Source organism: Amblyraja radiata, chromosome 6 (assembly GCF_010909765.2).
Source record: "Amblyraja radiata isolate CabotCenter1 chromosome 6, sAmbRad1.1.pri, whole genome shotgun sequence".
Lineage (NCBI taxonomy): Eukaryota > Metazoa > Chordata > Chondrichthyes > Rajiformes > Rajidae > Amblyraja > Amblyraja radiata.
In genome coordinates, this window is record NC_045961.1 from 39,403,132 (window position 1) to 39,420,204 (window position 17,073).

The 17,073-nt window shown below is 41.3% G+C and overlaps 1 protein-coding gene across 1 annotated transcript in view; it reads right to left on the minus strand.

The window, feature by feature from the left end:
* The window catches only part of tbc1d8 (TBC1 domain family member 8), a 95,648-nt gene that overhangs the window by 10,288 nt on the left and 68,287 nt on the right, over nt 1–17,073 (minus strand). The window contains exons 8-14 of the mRNA XM_033022571.1: nt 15,107–15,277; nt 14,462–14,612; nt 11,421–11,635; nt 10,788–10,905; nt 6,744–7,029; nt 6,531–6,657; nt 215–313 (exon numbers count right to left, since the gene is read on the minus strand). Of these exons, the coding sequence (XP_032878462.1) occupies nt 215–313; nt 6,531–6,657; nt 6,744–7,029; nt 10,788–10,905; nt 11,421–11,635; nt 14,462–14,612; nt 15,107–15,277 (1,167 nt within the window). The remainder of the gene's footprint in view (nt 1–214; nt 314–6,530; nt 6,658–6,743; nt 7,030–10,787; nt 10,906–11,420; nt 11,636–14,461; nt 14,613–15,106; nt 15,278–17,073) is intronic.

The window sequence follows — 17,073 nt, forward strand, 5'->3', positions numbered from 1 at the left end:
CAAAATTAGATAAAACACGATAATTTAATCAAAATCTGAGATGAATTGCAAACCAATGCAATTTTTGATGTTAGTTACAAATTACTTCACAGTATGGAAATTGTACTTTAGAATGATTTATACAAATGATATCAAAGAGTTGTCACTCTTAAAAAGGCAATCCTTAAAAAGAAATCCCCCCTCGCGTTAAATGGCAATGATAATGAAAACTTACCACATTTTCTTTTGTGGTGTCCTCCAAATTCTGCAAAACTCTTATTCTGTGTTTGCAGCGCATTTGTTCAATTTGCCCCACATGAATATCTCCAAATTTCTGAATATTTAATAAAAACAAATTGAAAATTACAATATGTGGTATGACATGGTCAATCACAAAGGCACTGGAGAGATACCAGCAGTACTGTCTGAAAATCTAAATGGTGTCAAGTTGGGAAAAGGGGAAGTACAACGGAATCTGGGGGGTCCTTGTTCATCGTTCAATGAAAGTATGCAGGTACAGCAGGCAGTGAAGAAAGCGAATGACATGATGGCCTTCATAACCAGAGGAGTTGAGTATAGGAGCAAATAAGTCCTTCTGCAGTTGTACAGGGCCCTAGTGAGACCACACCTGGAGTATTGTGTGCAGTTTTGATCCCCTAATTTGAGGAAGGACATTCTTGCTATTGAAACATAGAAACATAGAAACATAGAAATTAGGTGCAGGAGTAGGCCATTCGGCCCTTCGAGCCTGCACCGCCATTCAATATGATCATGGCTGATCATCCAACTCAGTATCCCGTACCTGCCTTCTCTCCATACCCTCTGATCCCCTTAGCCACAAGGGCCACATCTAACTCCCTCTTAAATATAGCCAATGAACTGGCCTCGACTACCCTCTGTGGCAGGGAGTTCCAGAGATTCACCACTCTCTGTGTGAAAAAAGTTCTTCTCATCTCGGTTTTAAAGGATTTCCCCCTTATCCTTAAGCTGTGACCCCTTGTCCTGGACTTCCCCAACATCGGGAGCAATCTTCCTGCATCTAGCCTGTCCAACCCCTTAAGAATTTTGTAAGTTTCTATAAGATCCCCTCTCAATCTCCTAAATTCTAGAGAGTATAAACCAAGTCTATCCAGTCTTTCTTCATAAGACAGTCCTGACATCCCAGGAATCAGTCTGGTGAACCTTCTCTGCACTCCCTCTATGGCAATAATGTCCTTCCTCAGATTTGGAGACCAAAACTGTACGCAATACTCCAGGTGTGGTCTCACCAAGACCCTGTACAACTGCAGTAGAACCTCCCTGCTCCAATACTCAAATCCTTTTGCTATGAAAGCTAACATACCATTCGCTTTCTTCACTGCCTGCTGCACCTGCATGCCCACTTTCAATGACTGGTGTACCATGACACCCAGGTCTCGCTGCATCTCCCCTTTTCCTAGTCGGCCACCATTTAGATAATAGTCTGCTTTCCTGTTTTTGCCACCAAAATGGATAACCTCACATTTATCCACATTATACTGCATCTGCCAAACATTTGCCTACTCACCCAGCCTATCCAACTCACCTTGCATCCTCCTCACAGCTAACACTGCCCCCCAGCTTAGTGTCATCCGCAAACTTGGAGATATTGCCTTCAATTCCCTCATCCAGATCATTAATATATATTGTAAATAGCTGGGGTCCCAGCACTGAGCCTTGCGGTACCCCACTAGTCACTACCTGCCATTGTGAAAAGGACCCGTTTACGCCTACTCTTTGTTCAAAAGGGAACTGCAGATGCTGGAATATCGAAGGTACACAAAATTGCTGGGGAAACTCAGCGGGTGCAGCAGCATCTATGGAGCGAAGGAAATAGGCGACGTTTCGGGCCGAAACCCTTCTTCAGACTGATGGGGGGTGGGGAAAGAAAGAAGGAAAAGGGGAGGAGGAGGAGGAGCCCGAGGGTGGGCGGATGGGAGGGTGGGAGGAGACAGCTAGAGGGTTAAGGAAGGGGAGGAGACAGCACGGGCTAGCCAAATTGGGAGAATTCAATGTTAATGCCATAAGGACGCAAGGTCCCCAGACGGAATATGAGGTGCTGTTCCTCCAATTTTCGCTGTTGCTCACTCTGGCAATGGAGGAGACCCAGGACAGAGAGGTCGGATTGGGAATGGGAGGGGGAGTTGAAGTGCTGAGCCACCGGGAGGTCAGGTAGGTTATTGCGGACTGAGCGGAGGTGTTCGGCGAAACGATCGCCCAACCTACGCTTGGTCTCACCGATGTAAATCAGCTGACATCTAGAGCAGCGGATGCAGTAGATGAGGTTGGAGGAGATACAGGTGAACCTTTGTCGCACCTGGAACGACTGCTTGGGACCTTGAATGGAGTCGAGGGGGCAGGTGAAGGGACAGGTGTTGCATTTCTTGCGGTTGCAACGGAAAGTGCCCGGGGAGGGGGTGGTGCGGGAGGGAAGGGAAGAATTGACGTGGGAGTTGCGGAGGGAGCGGTCTTTGCGGAAGGCAGACATGGGGGGAGATGGGAAGATGTGGCGAGTGGTGGGGTCACGTTGGAGGTGGCGGAAATGGCGGAGGATTATGTGTTGTATTTGCCGGCTGGTGGGGTGAAAGGTGAGGACCAGAGGGACTCTGCCCTTGTTGCGTGTGCGGGGATGGGGAGAGAGAGCAGTGTTACGGGGTATGGATGAGACCCTGGTGTGAGCCTCATCTATGGTGGCGGAGGGGAATCCCCGTTCCCTGAAGAACGAGGACATTTCCGATGCCCTGGTATGAAATGTCTCATCCTGGGAACAGATGCGGCGTAGGCAGAGGAATTGGGAGTAGGGGATGGAGTCTTTACAGGGGGCAGGGTGGGAAGACGTGTAGTCCAGATAGCCATGTGAGTCTTCCCATCTCCCCCCATGTCTGCCTTCCGCAAAGACCGCTCCCTCCGCAACTCCCTCGTCAATTCTTCCCTTCCCTCCCGCACCACCCCCTCCCCGGGCACTTTCCGTTGCAACCGCAAGAAATGCAACACCTGTCCCTTCACCTCCCCCCTCGACTCCATTCAAGGTCCCAAGCAGTCGTTCCAGGTGCGACAAAGGTTCACCTGTATCTCCTCCAACCTCATCTACTGCATCCGCTGCTCTAGATGTCAGCTGATTTACATCGGTGAGACCAAGCGTAGGGTGGGCGATCGTTTCGCCGAACACCTCCGCTCAGTCCGCAATAACCTACCTGACCTCCCGGTGGCTCAGCACTTCAACTCCCCCTCCCATTCCCAATCCGACCTCTCTGTCCTGGGTCTCCTCCATTGCCAGAGTGAGCAACAGCGGAAATTGGAGGAACATCACCTCATATTCCGTCTGGGGACCTTGCGTCCTTATGGCATTAACATTGAATTCTCCCAATTTGGCTAGCCCATGCTGTCTCCTCCCCTTCCTTAACCCTCGAGCTGTCTCCTCCCACCCTCCCATCCGCCCGCCCTCAGGCTCCTCCTCCTCCTCCCCTTTTCCTTCTTTCTTTCCCCACCCCCCATCAGTCTGAAGAAGGGTTTTGGCCCGAAACGTCGCCTATTTCCTTCGCTCCATAGATGCTGCTGCACCCGCTGAGTTTCCCCAGCAATTTTGTGTACCTACGCCTACTCTTTGCTTCCTGTTTGCCAGCCAGTTCTCTATCCACATCAATACTGAACCCCCAATGCCGTGTGCTTTAAGTTTGTAAACTAATCTCTTATGTGGGACCTTGTCGAAAGCCTTCTGGAAGTCCAGATACACCACATCCACTGGTTCTCCCCTATCCACGCTACTAGTTACATCCTCGAAGAATTCTATAAGATTCGTCAGACATGATTTACCTTTTGTAAATCCATGCTGACTTTGTCCAATGATTTCACCACTTTCCAAATGTGCTGCTATCCCATCTTTAATAACTGACTCTAGCAGTTGAGGGAGTGCAGTGTGGGTTTACAAGGTTAATTCCCAGGATGGCGGGACTGTCATATGCTGATAGAATGGAGTGGCTGGGCTTGTATACTCTGGAGTTTAGAAGATGAGAGGGGATCTAATTGAAACATATAAGATTAAGGTTTTAGACACGCTAGAGGCAGAAAACATGTTCCCGATGTTGGGGGAGTCCAGAACCAGGGGCCACAGTTTAAGAATAAGGGGCAAGCCATTTAGAACGGAGATGAGGAAACACTTTTTCACACAGAGAGTGGTGAGTCTATGGAATTCTCTGGCTCAGAGGGCAGTGGAGGCCGGTTCTCTGTATACTTTCAAGAGAGAGCTAGATAGGGGTCTTAAAAATATGGGGAGAAGGTAGGAACGGGGTACTGATTGTGGATGATCAGCCATGATCACATTGAACGGCTGTGCTGGATCGAAGGGCCAAATGGCCTACTCTTGCACCCATTGTCTATTGTCAAATCCACAGCAAAGATAGATAAACCAATATCAGCATCCTCTCACAGCATCCTCCCCAGCACCAAGGCGTAATTTAAACTCTAAGTTCTGTCATTGCAAAAGATTATTAGATGGATAGAGGAAAAACAAGAACAAGAACATTCTCAAAAGCTCCTCCAAAAAATGGCACCATCTCCACTGACTCGGGGACACCGACAGAGTGAAGGGGCATCAGGATGACACCAAGAACATTGCATCCATGCATTGGAAAAGCATGGAAGCCAACTACAGAAGCAGTGCACCCACTCCGGGCTACGCACCCACCCAAGCAGTCAGATTCCTCCTACTCCATCTGTAGACGAGTTTGCAAACCCCACACAAGCCTCACCAATTAATTCAGATCGGGAGTGGAAGCAAGACATCCAAAATCCCAAAGAACAATCAAAGATATTGATGACATTATACATGACTGAGATTTAATTCAGTTTAGTTTAGTTTATTATTGTCACATGTACCAAAATTGAATGAAAAGCTTTTTGTTGCTTGCTATCCAGTTAAAGACAAGACTATACATGACTACAATCAAGCGGTCCAGATAAAGGGAACAACAGTTAATGCAGGATGACGTCCGATTAAAGATAGTTCAAAGGTCTCCAATGAGGTTGATGGGATGTCAGGACCACACTCTGGCGGGTGCAGCTAAGTGTCAAGTTAGCAAAAGTTACAAACGAAAAACTGGAGGTCAAATATTTGAAGTCTGCATTTATCGAGGTTTGCAAGCTACCAATTGAATTAACTGAAGTCAAAATAAATATCAGGAAAATACCACCGAATATTGAGGCACAGGAGAATGCAATTTTAGCGCTCAGCTGCTGTTTTCATACCAATAATATTTATAGAACGATGAGAATAATTAATAAAATTTAACCAAAACACAGTAAAAACAAAATACAAAATTACTAGAATCCCCCAAGTTTCACTGCAGCTAAACACTGAGGTTAGGAAGAATATTGTACATCATCAGCTGATACAAGATTGCCCTTATTGCTAGTCTAAGGTGGGCATGAATGTCCACACAAAACTCTTGGAACTGCTAAGAGTAAATATATTATTCCTTGGTCTTAGTGTTTTACATCTCTTCAATGCATTTAACTGTAGCATTCAAATAAACAGCTTCCAAACAGAATTTGATGTTTGCATTCAGACAGTTGTGAAATACATAAAAGTATATAAAAACAATATCAACTCTAAAAGAATATACGTAGTGACCCAATCACCACCGTGGCAAGCTAATGATAACATCGCAAATCAAATTTATGCTACCTATCTGCTGCAGTATGTCCACTTTATAAACTATCAGCACATACTGCCATATGCTTGTATTATTATTCCATCACAGTACATCCAGCTGTTACCATGAAACATCATTAGCGCTCTGATGACAATATTGTATTTCCACGCTTTAATTAATTGCAAGTAAACACATTTACATGATTGTGAAACCAACCTGACAAACTGGATGCCACATTGCAGCCTCTCACATCTGGAACATGTGTGGTAAGAGTAAAATTTGTTGGCTGTCCATTGGGGAAACTGCGAGGGGAATCCCAAGTTCAGACACTGGTTGCTGTTAATTGGCAAACTGACTTAAAAGACCAGAGGACAGTCTTTATGGAAAATTGGTAGTGCAAGCTGGTGCAAAATTTCTTTTTTATGTCGGACCTTCAGCATGTTGGGGCACGTAGAATCCAGGGAAATTTTATGAAGTGTCCCTACCCGAAACGTTGCCGATCCATGTTCTCTAGAGATACTGCCTGACCCACTGAGTTATTCCAACATCCAGGAATGTTTACTTTGCATATGAATACCTCATATCTAATTTTCTAGGTGATAACTGTTGAGATTCTTAAAACAGGGAGGGCTCCATTCCCCAACATTACCTTGTTTAGTGCAGAAGATATGCTACGAGCAATAGTGCTACAGACATGAATAAATATTGTTTTACATTGAGTATTATCCATTCCCTGTACCACACTCTCCACTAATTATTAAATACAAGAGGCATGGGAATACAGCACTTGGCCAGCCGGCAGCAAGCAGTTCTGCCATTTGTCCTCTAATCATCACCTTGGTGCATTAAATACTCTGACACAATAACTATAAAACAACTCACCTCATACGAATCCCTTATGAGATCTGTTATTTCCATTTGCTGAACATGCTCTTTATCTTCATTTGATAAATGTTGCTGAGCAATGTGAGACAAAGGACTCTCTGCATTTGTGATATGATCAAGAAACCTGCAAGAATAATTCAATATACTGATTAATTTTTTGAAGTTAATTTGTAATAGTGTGTTGTAATTTTAAGAACATGTGCACCAAACCTGCTGAGGATTATCAAGGCTTGTCCATCATCTTCACAACGACACAACTGCTGAGTGTTGGCATCTAGAATAGCCAAGCCCACCTGGAAGATCACCTTAATTCCATCATAGAAAAAGCAGTCAACAACATTGAGTGAACTGTCCAGGGGTATGATACTGAGAAACAGTGTGAGGAACCAGGAGAGGGAAATGGAGGCCAAACCAGACAAGGCTGTCACATGTTCAGCTAGTTCCGGTAAATGCTCTTTGATGAGTTCTTCAAATACTGCTTGATCAACCTGTGCACCTGGAAAAGACAGCACGATTCTACGTCAGCAACAAAGCAGTAAAACGCGGCTGAAAAATAAACTATTTACATTTGGAAATTGAGTAACAAAAGGACCAATGGACTCTTGAAATTATGTTTTACAACATATTAATTTCAAAGGCACCATGAATCACCACCATGAGTCATTAATTTCAATCAGCAGACCATATGCCGCATCATAACATAATGATAACAAGAATTTAGATATATATTTTTGGATGCCAGGCACCAGAGGGAGATTAGTGCTACTTCATAGATAACTAGCAAGAGGAAAGAAAGAGGCTTGAACACTTAACTCCTCACCGTGTAACAGTTCAACTGTCAGTTCATCAACAACTACATCCACCAAAGCTACTCAAAAAATACAAAAATAATTTCTCTTCCAGGAATGCCAACCTTGAGGAGAGTTTGCAGCTCTGACAGGATTTTGCTTTGTTCTTTTAAATTTTGATTTCTGATGCAAGACCCTTTCGTGTCCTTATGCTAAATAGTGGCTCGCCACTGCTGTACACGTCATCACGCTATTGGAGTCTGCAGCAGTACATGGGTTATCCAGCAATGGGCTGGATAAGTTCCATGGATGCTCCATGTAAATTCTACAAAGTGCTATTAGCGTTCACAATGGTTCAAGATTATAATAACCATCTGATATTCAAATGTTGTACGTGATTTGCAATGGAAGGTTGCTTACAAATAGCAGATATGAATAAATCATGACCTTGTCTCCATTAATAAAATTAAATTTCCTGTATTAAACAATCCTTAAGAATCTCCTACTCATTGAACAAAGTTGAAAGCTCGATACGAGTGAAAAATTCTGTATTTAAATAACACAATATCAATTGGTCTGAAGAAGGGCCTCGACCCGAAACGTCACCTATTCCTTCTCTCCAGAGATGCTGCCTGTCCCGTTGAGTTACTCCAGCATTTTGTGTCTACCTTCGATTTAAACCAGCATCTGCAGTTCTTTCCTATACAATATCAATTGTTACATTAAGATAAAAAGTATCATGATAGAGGAATGAATTTTGGTAGGCTCAGATACATCACTGAAAATTGATGAGCATCTTTAACGGTGAAGAGGGTTACAAGGTCTGAGATAACTAGAGTCTGCAGTCACAATTTAATTATCGTTTTAAGATTGGATTTTGCCCTCAGATTTAAATAATAGTTTAGCTAGAGTACAAAAGCAAATTAATTTGGAATTCAGAAAAGATAGTTGGCAGAACAGAGATTTCTCTGTAAGCAGTCAGATAAGGTAGAGGGTCTCACTAAGAAGGTGGTGCAATTATCTAGTATACATGCAAAAATGGCAATTTATAATATGAAATATTGCTCAGAAGCATGCACAAGGGTAAAAATTGTTTAGTCATGGATTGATCTTATTTCAATGGATTTGACCACCTTGCCACATTTGGAAATAAATGTGTTTTTATTTACAAATAAGGTGTTATTTCATTTTGTCAAATGCAGTACAATCTTTAACAAGACATGACTTGCAATAGCCCAATTTAAATACAATAAAAGAGTGACAAAACAAGCAGCTAAAATAAGAAACTTTCTTTCAGCAGGGTCATTGTAGGTTGTTGTAGGATTCCTGTGTACAACTGAGGGCCAGATCTGAACTGCTCTTCAAGCCGTTAGTCTGTGACACAACTTGATGAAACAGGCAGTCAGATCATAAGATCATGTGATAGGAGCAGAATTAGGCCATTCAGCCCATCGCGTCTACTCCACCATTCAATCATGGCTGATCTATCTCTCCCTCCTAGCCCCATTCTCCTGCCTTCTCCCCATAACCTCGGACACCCGTGCTAATCAATAATCTATCTATCTCTGCCTCAAATATATCCACTGACTTGGCCTCCACAGCCTTCTGTGGCAAAGAATTCCACAGTAAAGAAATTCCTCCTCATCTTCTTCCTAAAAGAATGTCCTTTAATTCTGAGGCTGTGACCTCTAGTCCTAGACTCTCCCAATAGTGGAAACATCCTCTCCACATCCATACTACCCCAAGCCTTTCACTATTATATACGTTTCAATGAGGTCCCCCCTCATTCTGCTAAACTCAGATAAGTGAGCACCTGATCTCCAGGACATCTTGGACTTTCACTCTACCTGCACATGTATGTTTGACAGCAGGAGGTTTCAAAAGGGAATTACCAGCTATCAGCCATTTGTACCATAGGCAGTCTTGGACTTTCAAGCAAGCGCAGGCCAAGTGAAAGTCCAAGACATCCTGGAGATCAGGTGCTCACTCATCAACTCACTTAAGACCACAAGAAATTGTTGTTATTGCAGAGTAGTCCAGTCCATCACACAGACCAGACTCCCCATCATTGATTCCATCTACACTTCATGCTGCGTCAGAAAGGTAGCCAACATAATCAAAAACTTGTCCCATCGTGGTCATTCCTCCTTTTCCCTGCTTCCATCTAGCAGAAGGTACAGAAGCTTGATGGCTCTCACCACCATACTCAGGAATAGCTTCTTTCCCCTCTGTTATTAAGCTTCCTAATGGTCCTTCCACAAGCTAAGGTACTGAGCAATTCACCTCTAACTCATTGTGGACATTGGACCTTGTCTATGGAACTGATGTGCTACAATGCTGAGAACTATATTCTGCACACTGTATCTTCCTTTTTGCTCCATTTATTGTATTGGGGCTTGATTAGATGGTATTTGCGTAGGGTGTATCTGATCTGTTGGGATAGCACGCAAAACAAAGCTTTTCACTATACCTCGGCATATGTGACAATATCAAATCTAATCCTAAACTGCCCATTCTGTCAAGTTACGCAGCAGACCAGTGACCTGCTGAAGAGAATCCTGATGCAGTTCACATCTGGCCCTCAGCGGTATACAGGAAGAACAAAGGTAGGAATCAGAACCCAGATTCTGCAGAAAAAAGGATCTATACTTAATTTAGTTTATTGCTTTTAATTATTTGTTCATGTTTTACAATATTTAATTTTAATTTTCAAAATGAATTAAATAGTTTTACCATTTCTCTACCATTGGAGACATTTTGAAGGCATTTTACAGCCAACACACACTGGGGGCAGGGCTTTACACATGCAGTCTGAGCCACACAACATTGAGGCCACTCCACATTGTCAGGTGTGGAGACTCAAGCTTCTTCAGTCTGCCACAGCAATAAAAACCATGAGCAGGCTGGCCAGATTCACCATGATTTGGCAAATCAAGCTTATCAAATCATTGTGATTCCCAACTTAAGCAAAACATAAAGTGCTGAAGGAACTCAGCAGGTCAGGCGGCATCTAGGGATGGAATGGACTGGTGGAAACATCACCTGTCCACTCCTTCCCTAGATACTGCCTGACCCGCTGAGTTTTTCCAACATTGTGTTTTGCTCAAGACTCCATTTTCTGCAATTTCTTCTGTCCACATGATTCCCAGCGTTCTGGAGTCACATGATATTTGAACCTAATTTAGAGTTCTACTGATTCAATCCACAACGCTCCAAAAGTAAATCCAAACATCCATATTCAAATTTTTGTCCTGGGACCAATACGAATGTCACTGTAAACTATTTAAAATAAAAGACTGTCCCCACAAATCTCTCCTCATCACAAGTAAATAGGAATTTTAACCATTTAGTACCTTTGGGCAAACACAATTGTGGCCTGCATTTGTCCACAAGTCCAAAAGACAATAATAGACATTTGAATAATGTTCTCATATTTGAAGTTGATCTTTGAGAAACAAAGATTTACCAATAACTCTACGGTTGAAGTAATCTGGGAGCATTCTCTCACAGACAGCTACCAGTAGCCAAAAAGCTTCTTCTTCCTTGGCATATAGTAATAGGACAGAGGTCAGAATATTCATAGACTGTGGGTAAAGGTAAAAGAAAATGGAGTTTAGAGGCATAGATGTGATCTGATAGACAAGTATAAAGTGACAAATTGGGAGGCATTTTTTCTAAAGATATTAAACATTCAGCAAAATTAAGTAGCTGTGCTAAACCAAGTTTAGCACTTCAGCGCTAAACACAGCTTTTCTCCAGATATTACATCTTAAACAGCTATGCTTAGCAAAAATCCTATGCTCGCTTTACACACACATTACAATATGCCGAGTAATTTGATGTCTTATTAATCATAATTTTATCTAAAACGAAACAAGACCCATCTTGAAGACACAAGTGTTAAAGAAGTTTGAAGTAATTTGCTGAAGTTGTAATTATTATTTTTTTTTTTAAAGATTGAGTTTCTGTATTGAAAAAGTTTCAAATTATTTTGCATTTGGATGGTTAATTTCTATCATATTTCAAACAACTTCCCAAGATAATAGTTGGGATATAGTATTCTGACTATTTTCATGTATTATCTATGAACTGCATCTACCTGGCAATAACCTATTTTGGGGTTTCTGTATGCGTATGCTGTCAGTACTCTTCTTAATGCTGCTATACCAGTGTCACTCTGAAATGCTGGGTGTTCAGGCAGAGAACGATGCAGATCACGTTCAATTTCCTCAGTTGCCATGCAACATTTGCCCATAGATTCATCCACCAGATTGGCATAGTAATCAGGATGTGTAGCTAAATCAGTCGCAGCATCTGTGGACAAAAGTTCAACATTATATTTACACATAGAAAATTTTAGACTTTACTAGTTACATTGCACATGAACAAATCTAAAGAAATAATGTTTATCTACATAATCTAGGTGAAAGCCTGGCACAAATTGCATGGATTTTATATAATGAGCTTGCATGCTTTAAAATGGAAGTCAAGCAAAATAGATGGACATGCTGACAATATTGGATAATTTCGAAATTAATTCAACAAACGCACCAAGTCATTTAGTTTGCTTGGAAATGAGTTAGTTACAGCAATTTCCAGGTTGAAATAAATAAATTAAATCAGAATAAAAATCTATGTAATTATAATTGGAGATTATTTTTACTTCGAATCAAAGGCATTTTTCAAGATCATACTTTCAATCTGACTTGGACAAAAGCATTATTCTCCTTGTTATAGGAAGGGAGAGTGGTTTAAATAATTGATACAAATGGGAGCGATGGCAAACACAGCAGTAATGCACTTATAATGTTCTACTTTAACAATGAAATCTCAGGTAAAAGCATCATTTTAATAGCAGCAAGCTTCAGCATAATACAGAAAGGATTGGTACAGAAAGGTTGATCAACAGGTCGTCAGATCAATGTTAGGAAATTGTCATACACATCTCCATAGTGTGAAAAGCATACGTGTTATACAGTGAAGATCCATTGGAGAGGAATGCAGACAGTTTAGTATGAAAAACAGATCAACTGAAAGATTCAATTTAACAGAGATTCAAATACAGAGTATTGTTTTGGGGAATAAAAACAAGGTAAAGACTCAAATACAAACATGCTAATGAGTGTGTATGTTAAATGAATGTAGTCCAATACTTTGCAAAAGTGAAAGGCTGTAAATAAAGCAACAAAAACACCAGTATTTTTGGTTTCCTGATTTAGGGTATGATGTACAAGAGCTAAATTGGTAATTTCATTAAAAGCATCGAATGGGGTCTGGATCTCTTATGATTGTGTGGTGTAGTAAGAAATTCTAAGAAATTCATACTTGCACAATTTAATGTGAACCTGGCACACAAGATTAAAAGCTTAGACAAAAAAAGTACCAAAGCAAGCTATTATGATTTCACAAAACTTCCAAATTAAGCAGGTGTAATCAGATTGATCGGTGAAACTGACAGAGACACAAGAGTGCATTTTGTAGAATTAAAGTATTGTCAGTAATAAAAAGGGGGATATGTTGGATGTTATAGGATGTTATAGGTTCAAAAAGGATTGAAATTTCCCTGGCCCAGGTGAGATCAATCCAAGATTGTTATGTGAAGTAAAGAAGAGACAGTTGGGGATCCAACAGATTTTTGCATCTTCATTAACCATAGATGAGGTGCCAGAAGACTGAAAGATAGCTATTCATGCAGCACGGAAATCATACAGGCCCATCGGCCCAACTTTCCCTACCAACCCAGGCGCCTCATCTAAGTTAGTCCCATTGGCCATCATCCCTCTAAACCTTTCATATCCACATGTCCAAATGGCTTTTAAATGTTGTTCTTGTGCTTGCCTCAACTCCTTGCTCTGGCAATTCATTCCATATACTCCCACCCTCTGTGTAGAAAAAGTTGCTTCACAGGTTCCTTTTCAATCTTTCACCTCTCACCTTAAATCTATGTCCTCCAGTTGTTGATTCACCTACCCTGGGGAAAAGGACTGTGCATTCACCCTATCTATGCACTTGTAAAGGACATTCCTCAGTCTCCTGCTCTCTGAAGAATAAAATCCAAGTCTGCCCAATCTCTCCTTATAGCTCAGGTGCTCAAATCCTTGTATGTGAATACTTGGCCAATAAACTTATTCATTCAAAAAAATGTTGAAATCTTCCCTGCACTCTTTCCAGCATAATGGCACCTTTCCAATAGCAAGATAACTAAAACTAAACACATTACTCGTGTGGCCTCACCGACTTCTTGTACAACTGCAACGTAATGTCTCATCTTCTCTACTAATTTCCCTGACTGATGAAGGCCAGTACCCTAAAAGCCTTCATCAGTCTTCATTAAGGGCAGTGGGATAAGCCAGATAGCAACGGGCTGATGCATCATAGATCAGCTGTAGGGAAATTATTGGAGAAAATGCTAAGAGCACATTTTGAAAGAACATGACTTTATACAGCAAAAATCATCTCACTAATTTGATCAAGTTTTTTTTGAGAAGGTAACCAAGATTGATGGCGGCAGAATTTAAGGCTTAATTAAAGGCAGAAGACTTCACCAGGATATTACAGGGGCATAGAGTCTTGAGTTATATGGAAAGGCTGGATGGGCTTGAACTGCTTTGGAGTGTAGAGTGTGACCTTATTGAAGTATACAAAAACATGAGGGTATGAATAAAATTAATGCTTACAGTCATTTCTCAGGTGAAAGGATTCTCAACCTCGAGGGTATAGACTTGAGGTGAGAGGAGAGAGATTTATTTTATTCAAGACTTTAATTTTCCACAAAATATTGATGAGGCACCTGATCAATTGCTCCCCGACAGTAAAGTGGATCCACAGTTTCCTTTCATACACAGCACATTACGTCTTCGAAGGAGTGAGATAAATACCTATTTAATCTGAGGCTGATGGATAGATACATTCTCCAGCCGAGCACACCTGCAGCTTTTGGAATTATCACGGGACTTTTCCTGAAGGTGAACAGTCAAGATTGTTGTTCACCTTCCGGCCAGCATTAGCCACAATGCAACTTAATGCTCAATCCCTTGCATAAACCTTCAATTTTGAGGCAGGTAAAAAAATATTACTTCCGAGTCAAGCTGGATTCTTCCAGAGCATTTAATTATTAGTCAAAACATGCCAAATGCTCACCTGAAAAGAGGAGCCAGAGTTCTCCTCGAAGACACTCAGGAATTCCCATTGCAACCAGTTTCCTGATCTTCTCAGTACGGAACATACTGACGGTGCGGCCATATTCCACAAAATGGTCATCCCACAATTGTTTTTTCACTTCTTCCATCCCCTAAAAATACAAATCTACCATTAATTAGAAATATTAGAATTGGGCAGGAATGCAAACCTGTGCAACCAAGATTAAAGCCTTTCTGTTGCCGTGTTGAGAAAGCATCTGCTCACAAATTATCTGAACATGTCAGAACATTGCAGTTGCAATCTCTTGGAATATAGGCAAATTATAATCAAATAATTCCCCTACCATCCACTGACGTCAACCACTGTTTAAACTATGGCTAAATGAAACCGTGGCAAGGCAACTTTTTCATAATTTTGCACTTAAAAGGCCTACAAGCAAAATATTAATAAATTACATGCACAAACCATGGATAAGCTGGTCTAAAATAAATACAAGATGATAATACACTCTCACTGAGGTTACACCTTCCCAGAAGCCAAGTCACATTTGAAAAATCTTAGGAAACCTCCAGAGTCAGGTAGAAAGTGAGTCAGGTAGATGCACACCAAAACCAAATAATGAACTGAATCTCTTGATGTACATACCAGAGTGGCATTTGCCCCCTCACTTTCAGTCAGATGGAAAAGTGCCATAAGGGCTTCTGAATTCAATGAATGTCTTGATTCTTTTCTAATATTTGTATTGTCTGCAAGGGAATCGATGGCTGTACTCCCTGTACAGTGCTCCTTGGGACATCCTAAAGAATCCGAGGGAATCTAAAACAGATTGGATACAATTAGCATTGTGCTTTTATAAAAGTACACCATTCATTTCACACAATCCATTTCAAATCTCACACCTACACTGGTCGTGGTTCACTTGCAGAGAAACATTAATGGCACAAATTTTGCAGCGCAAACAATGGCACGAACGTTGCAGCACAGGGAGAGGTTAGACGGACTTGGATCGTATGCGTGGAATGCTGGAGATTGCGGGGAGACCTGATAGAAGTATATACAATTACGAGAGGCACAGATAGGGTTTTATCAGTCAAAAACTTTTTCCTAGGATGGAAAAATCGAATACGAAAGGGTACAGCTTTAAGGCGAGAGGAGCAATGTTGAAAGGAATGTGCAGGACAAATTTGATAGAATTATTATTATTTACACAGAGTGGTGAGTGCCTGGAATGTGCCGCAAAGTTGGTGATTGAGGCATATACGATGGTGGCATTCAAGTCATTTTTCAATAGCATATGAATATTCAGGAAATGTAGGTTAGTTGCAGGGTAGACAAGTGATGGTCTTGGCATTATGTTCGGCAAAGACATTGTGGGCCGAAGGACGTGTTCTTGTGTTGTTTTGTTCTATGTGCTATGTTGAAAACATTTCTTTGCCATGTGTTTTTCTTGAGGATCACTTTCCAGAAAATATAGCTGGCACAGACTTAAACAATTTAAATTTTTTTTTTAAGTATTCAAATTTGGCACTGCAGTAGATTATTTTCCAATTCTTGCAAGCGGAAAATTAAAATTCTACATTAATGTGAAACCAAAAGTCACAAGACTAGCAGGTTTGATCCATTTCATTAGCATTTAGATTACAGGAATTAGATCAACCGATATTCCGAAACATATTGTTTCCAATACATAGGCTCCCTATGTTACGGGATTGGGAGGGAATGCGTTACTAGAAAAAGATTAGCATTGTGATTTTCTGTAACATGAAGCATTGTCAACTGTGCATGCAGCAGGAAATGCAAACTGAAAATGTAAATGGTGTTCATCTATGTAGTTTGACATAAATTGCATTAAAGCAAATTTTACTCTGCATTAAATTTTGAGTAGCGGTTTGTGAATCCTGCAAGGGCAAATTTCCATTATCGAACAGCCATAACAGGGTTGTAGCCTATATACAATTTAAATTGTGAAACGTACTGCAATAACTAAATAAACTAAAATCAAATTAGTGAAATTTACAGTTAATTTTTTCTTTGCTTGATCTCTGTGCCCAAGAAAAAGAAAACAAAATAAATAAATAAAAGTGCCATATCACAGGCATCTAGAAAGAATTACAAGTGCACTACACATCTGATTATCGGAAGGAGCAGTGGAGTTGAAGAGCAACAGTTCATGTCTGAGAGTTTGTCTAGTCCAATAAAATCAGCATACCGCTCTCGTGTGAGAAATATTGGGATGAGCTTGGTGCGATTATGCTCTTGGTGTACAAGCTTCAGGTTTCTGGGCTGTGCAGCAAACAACGCACCTGTCTAGTCTCTGCACAGCTGGCTGTATACTTAGCTTGTCCCAGAATGACACAGAGACTGACATCCCAATTCCAGAAGACCACTGAAGGACATGAAGCACTGGAGTAACTCAGAGGGTCAGGCAGCATTTCGGGAGAACACAGATATGTGATGTTTTGGGCCAGAACTGTTCAGCCTGATAAAAGCTCCTGACCTAAAACGTCACATATTCATGTTCTCCAGAGATGCTGCCTCAACCGCTGAGTTATTCCAGCACTTTGTGTATTCTTGTGCAAACCAGCATCTGCAGTTTCTTGTTTCTCCAGAAG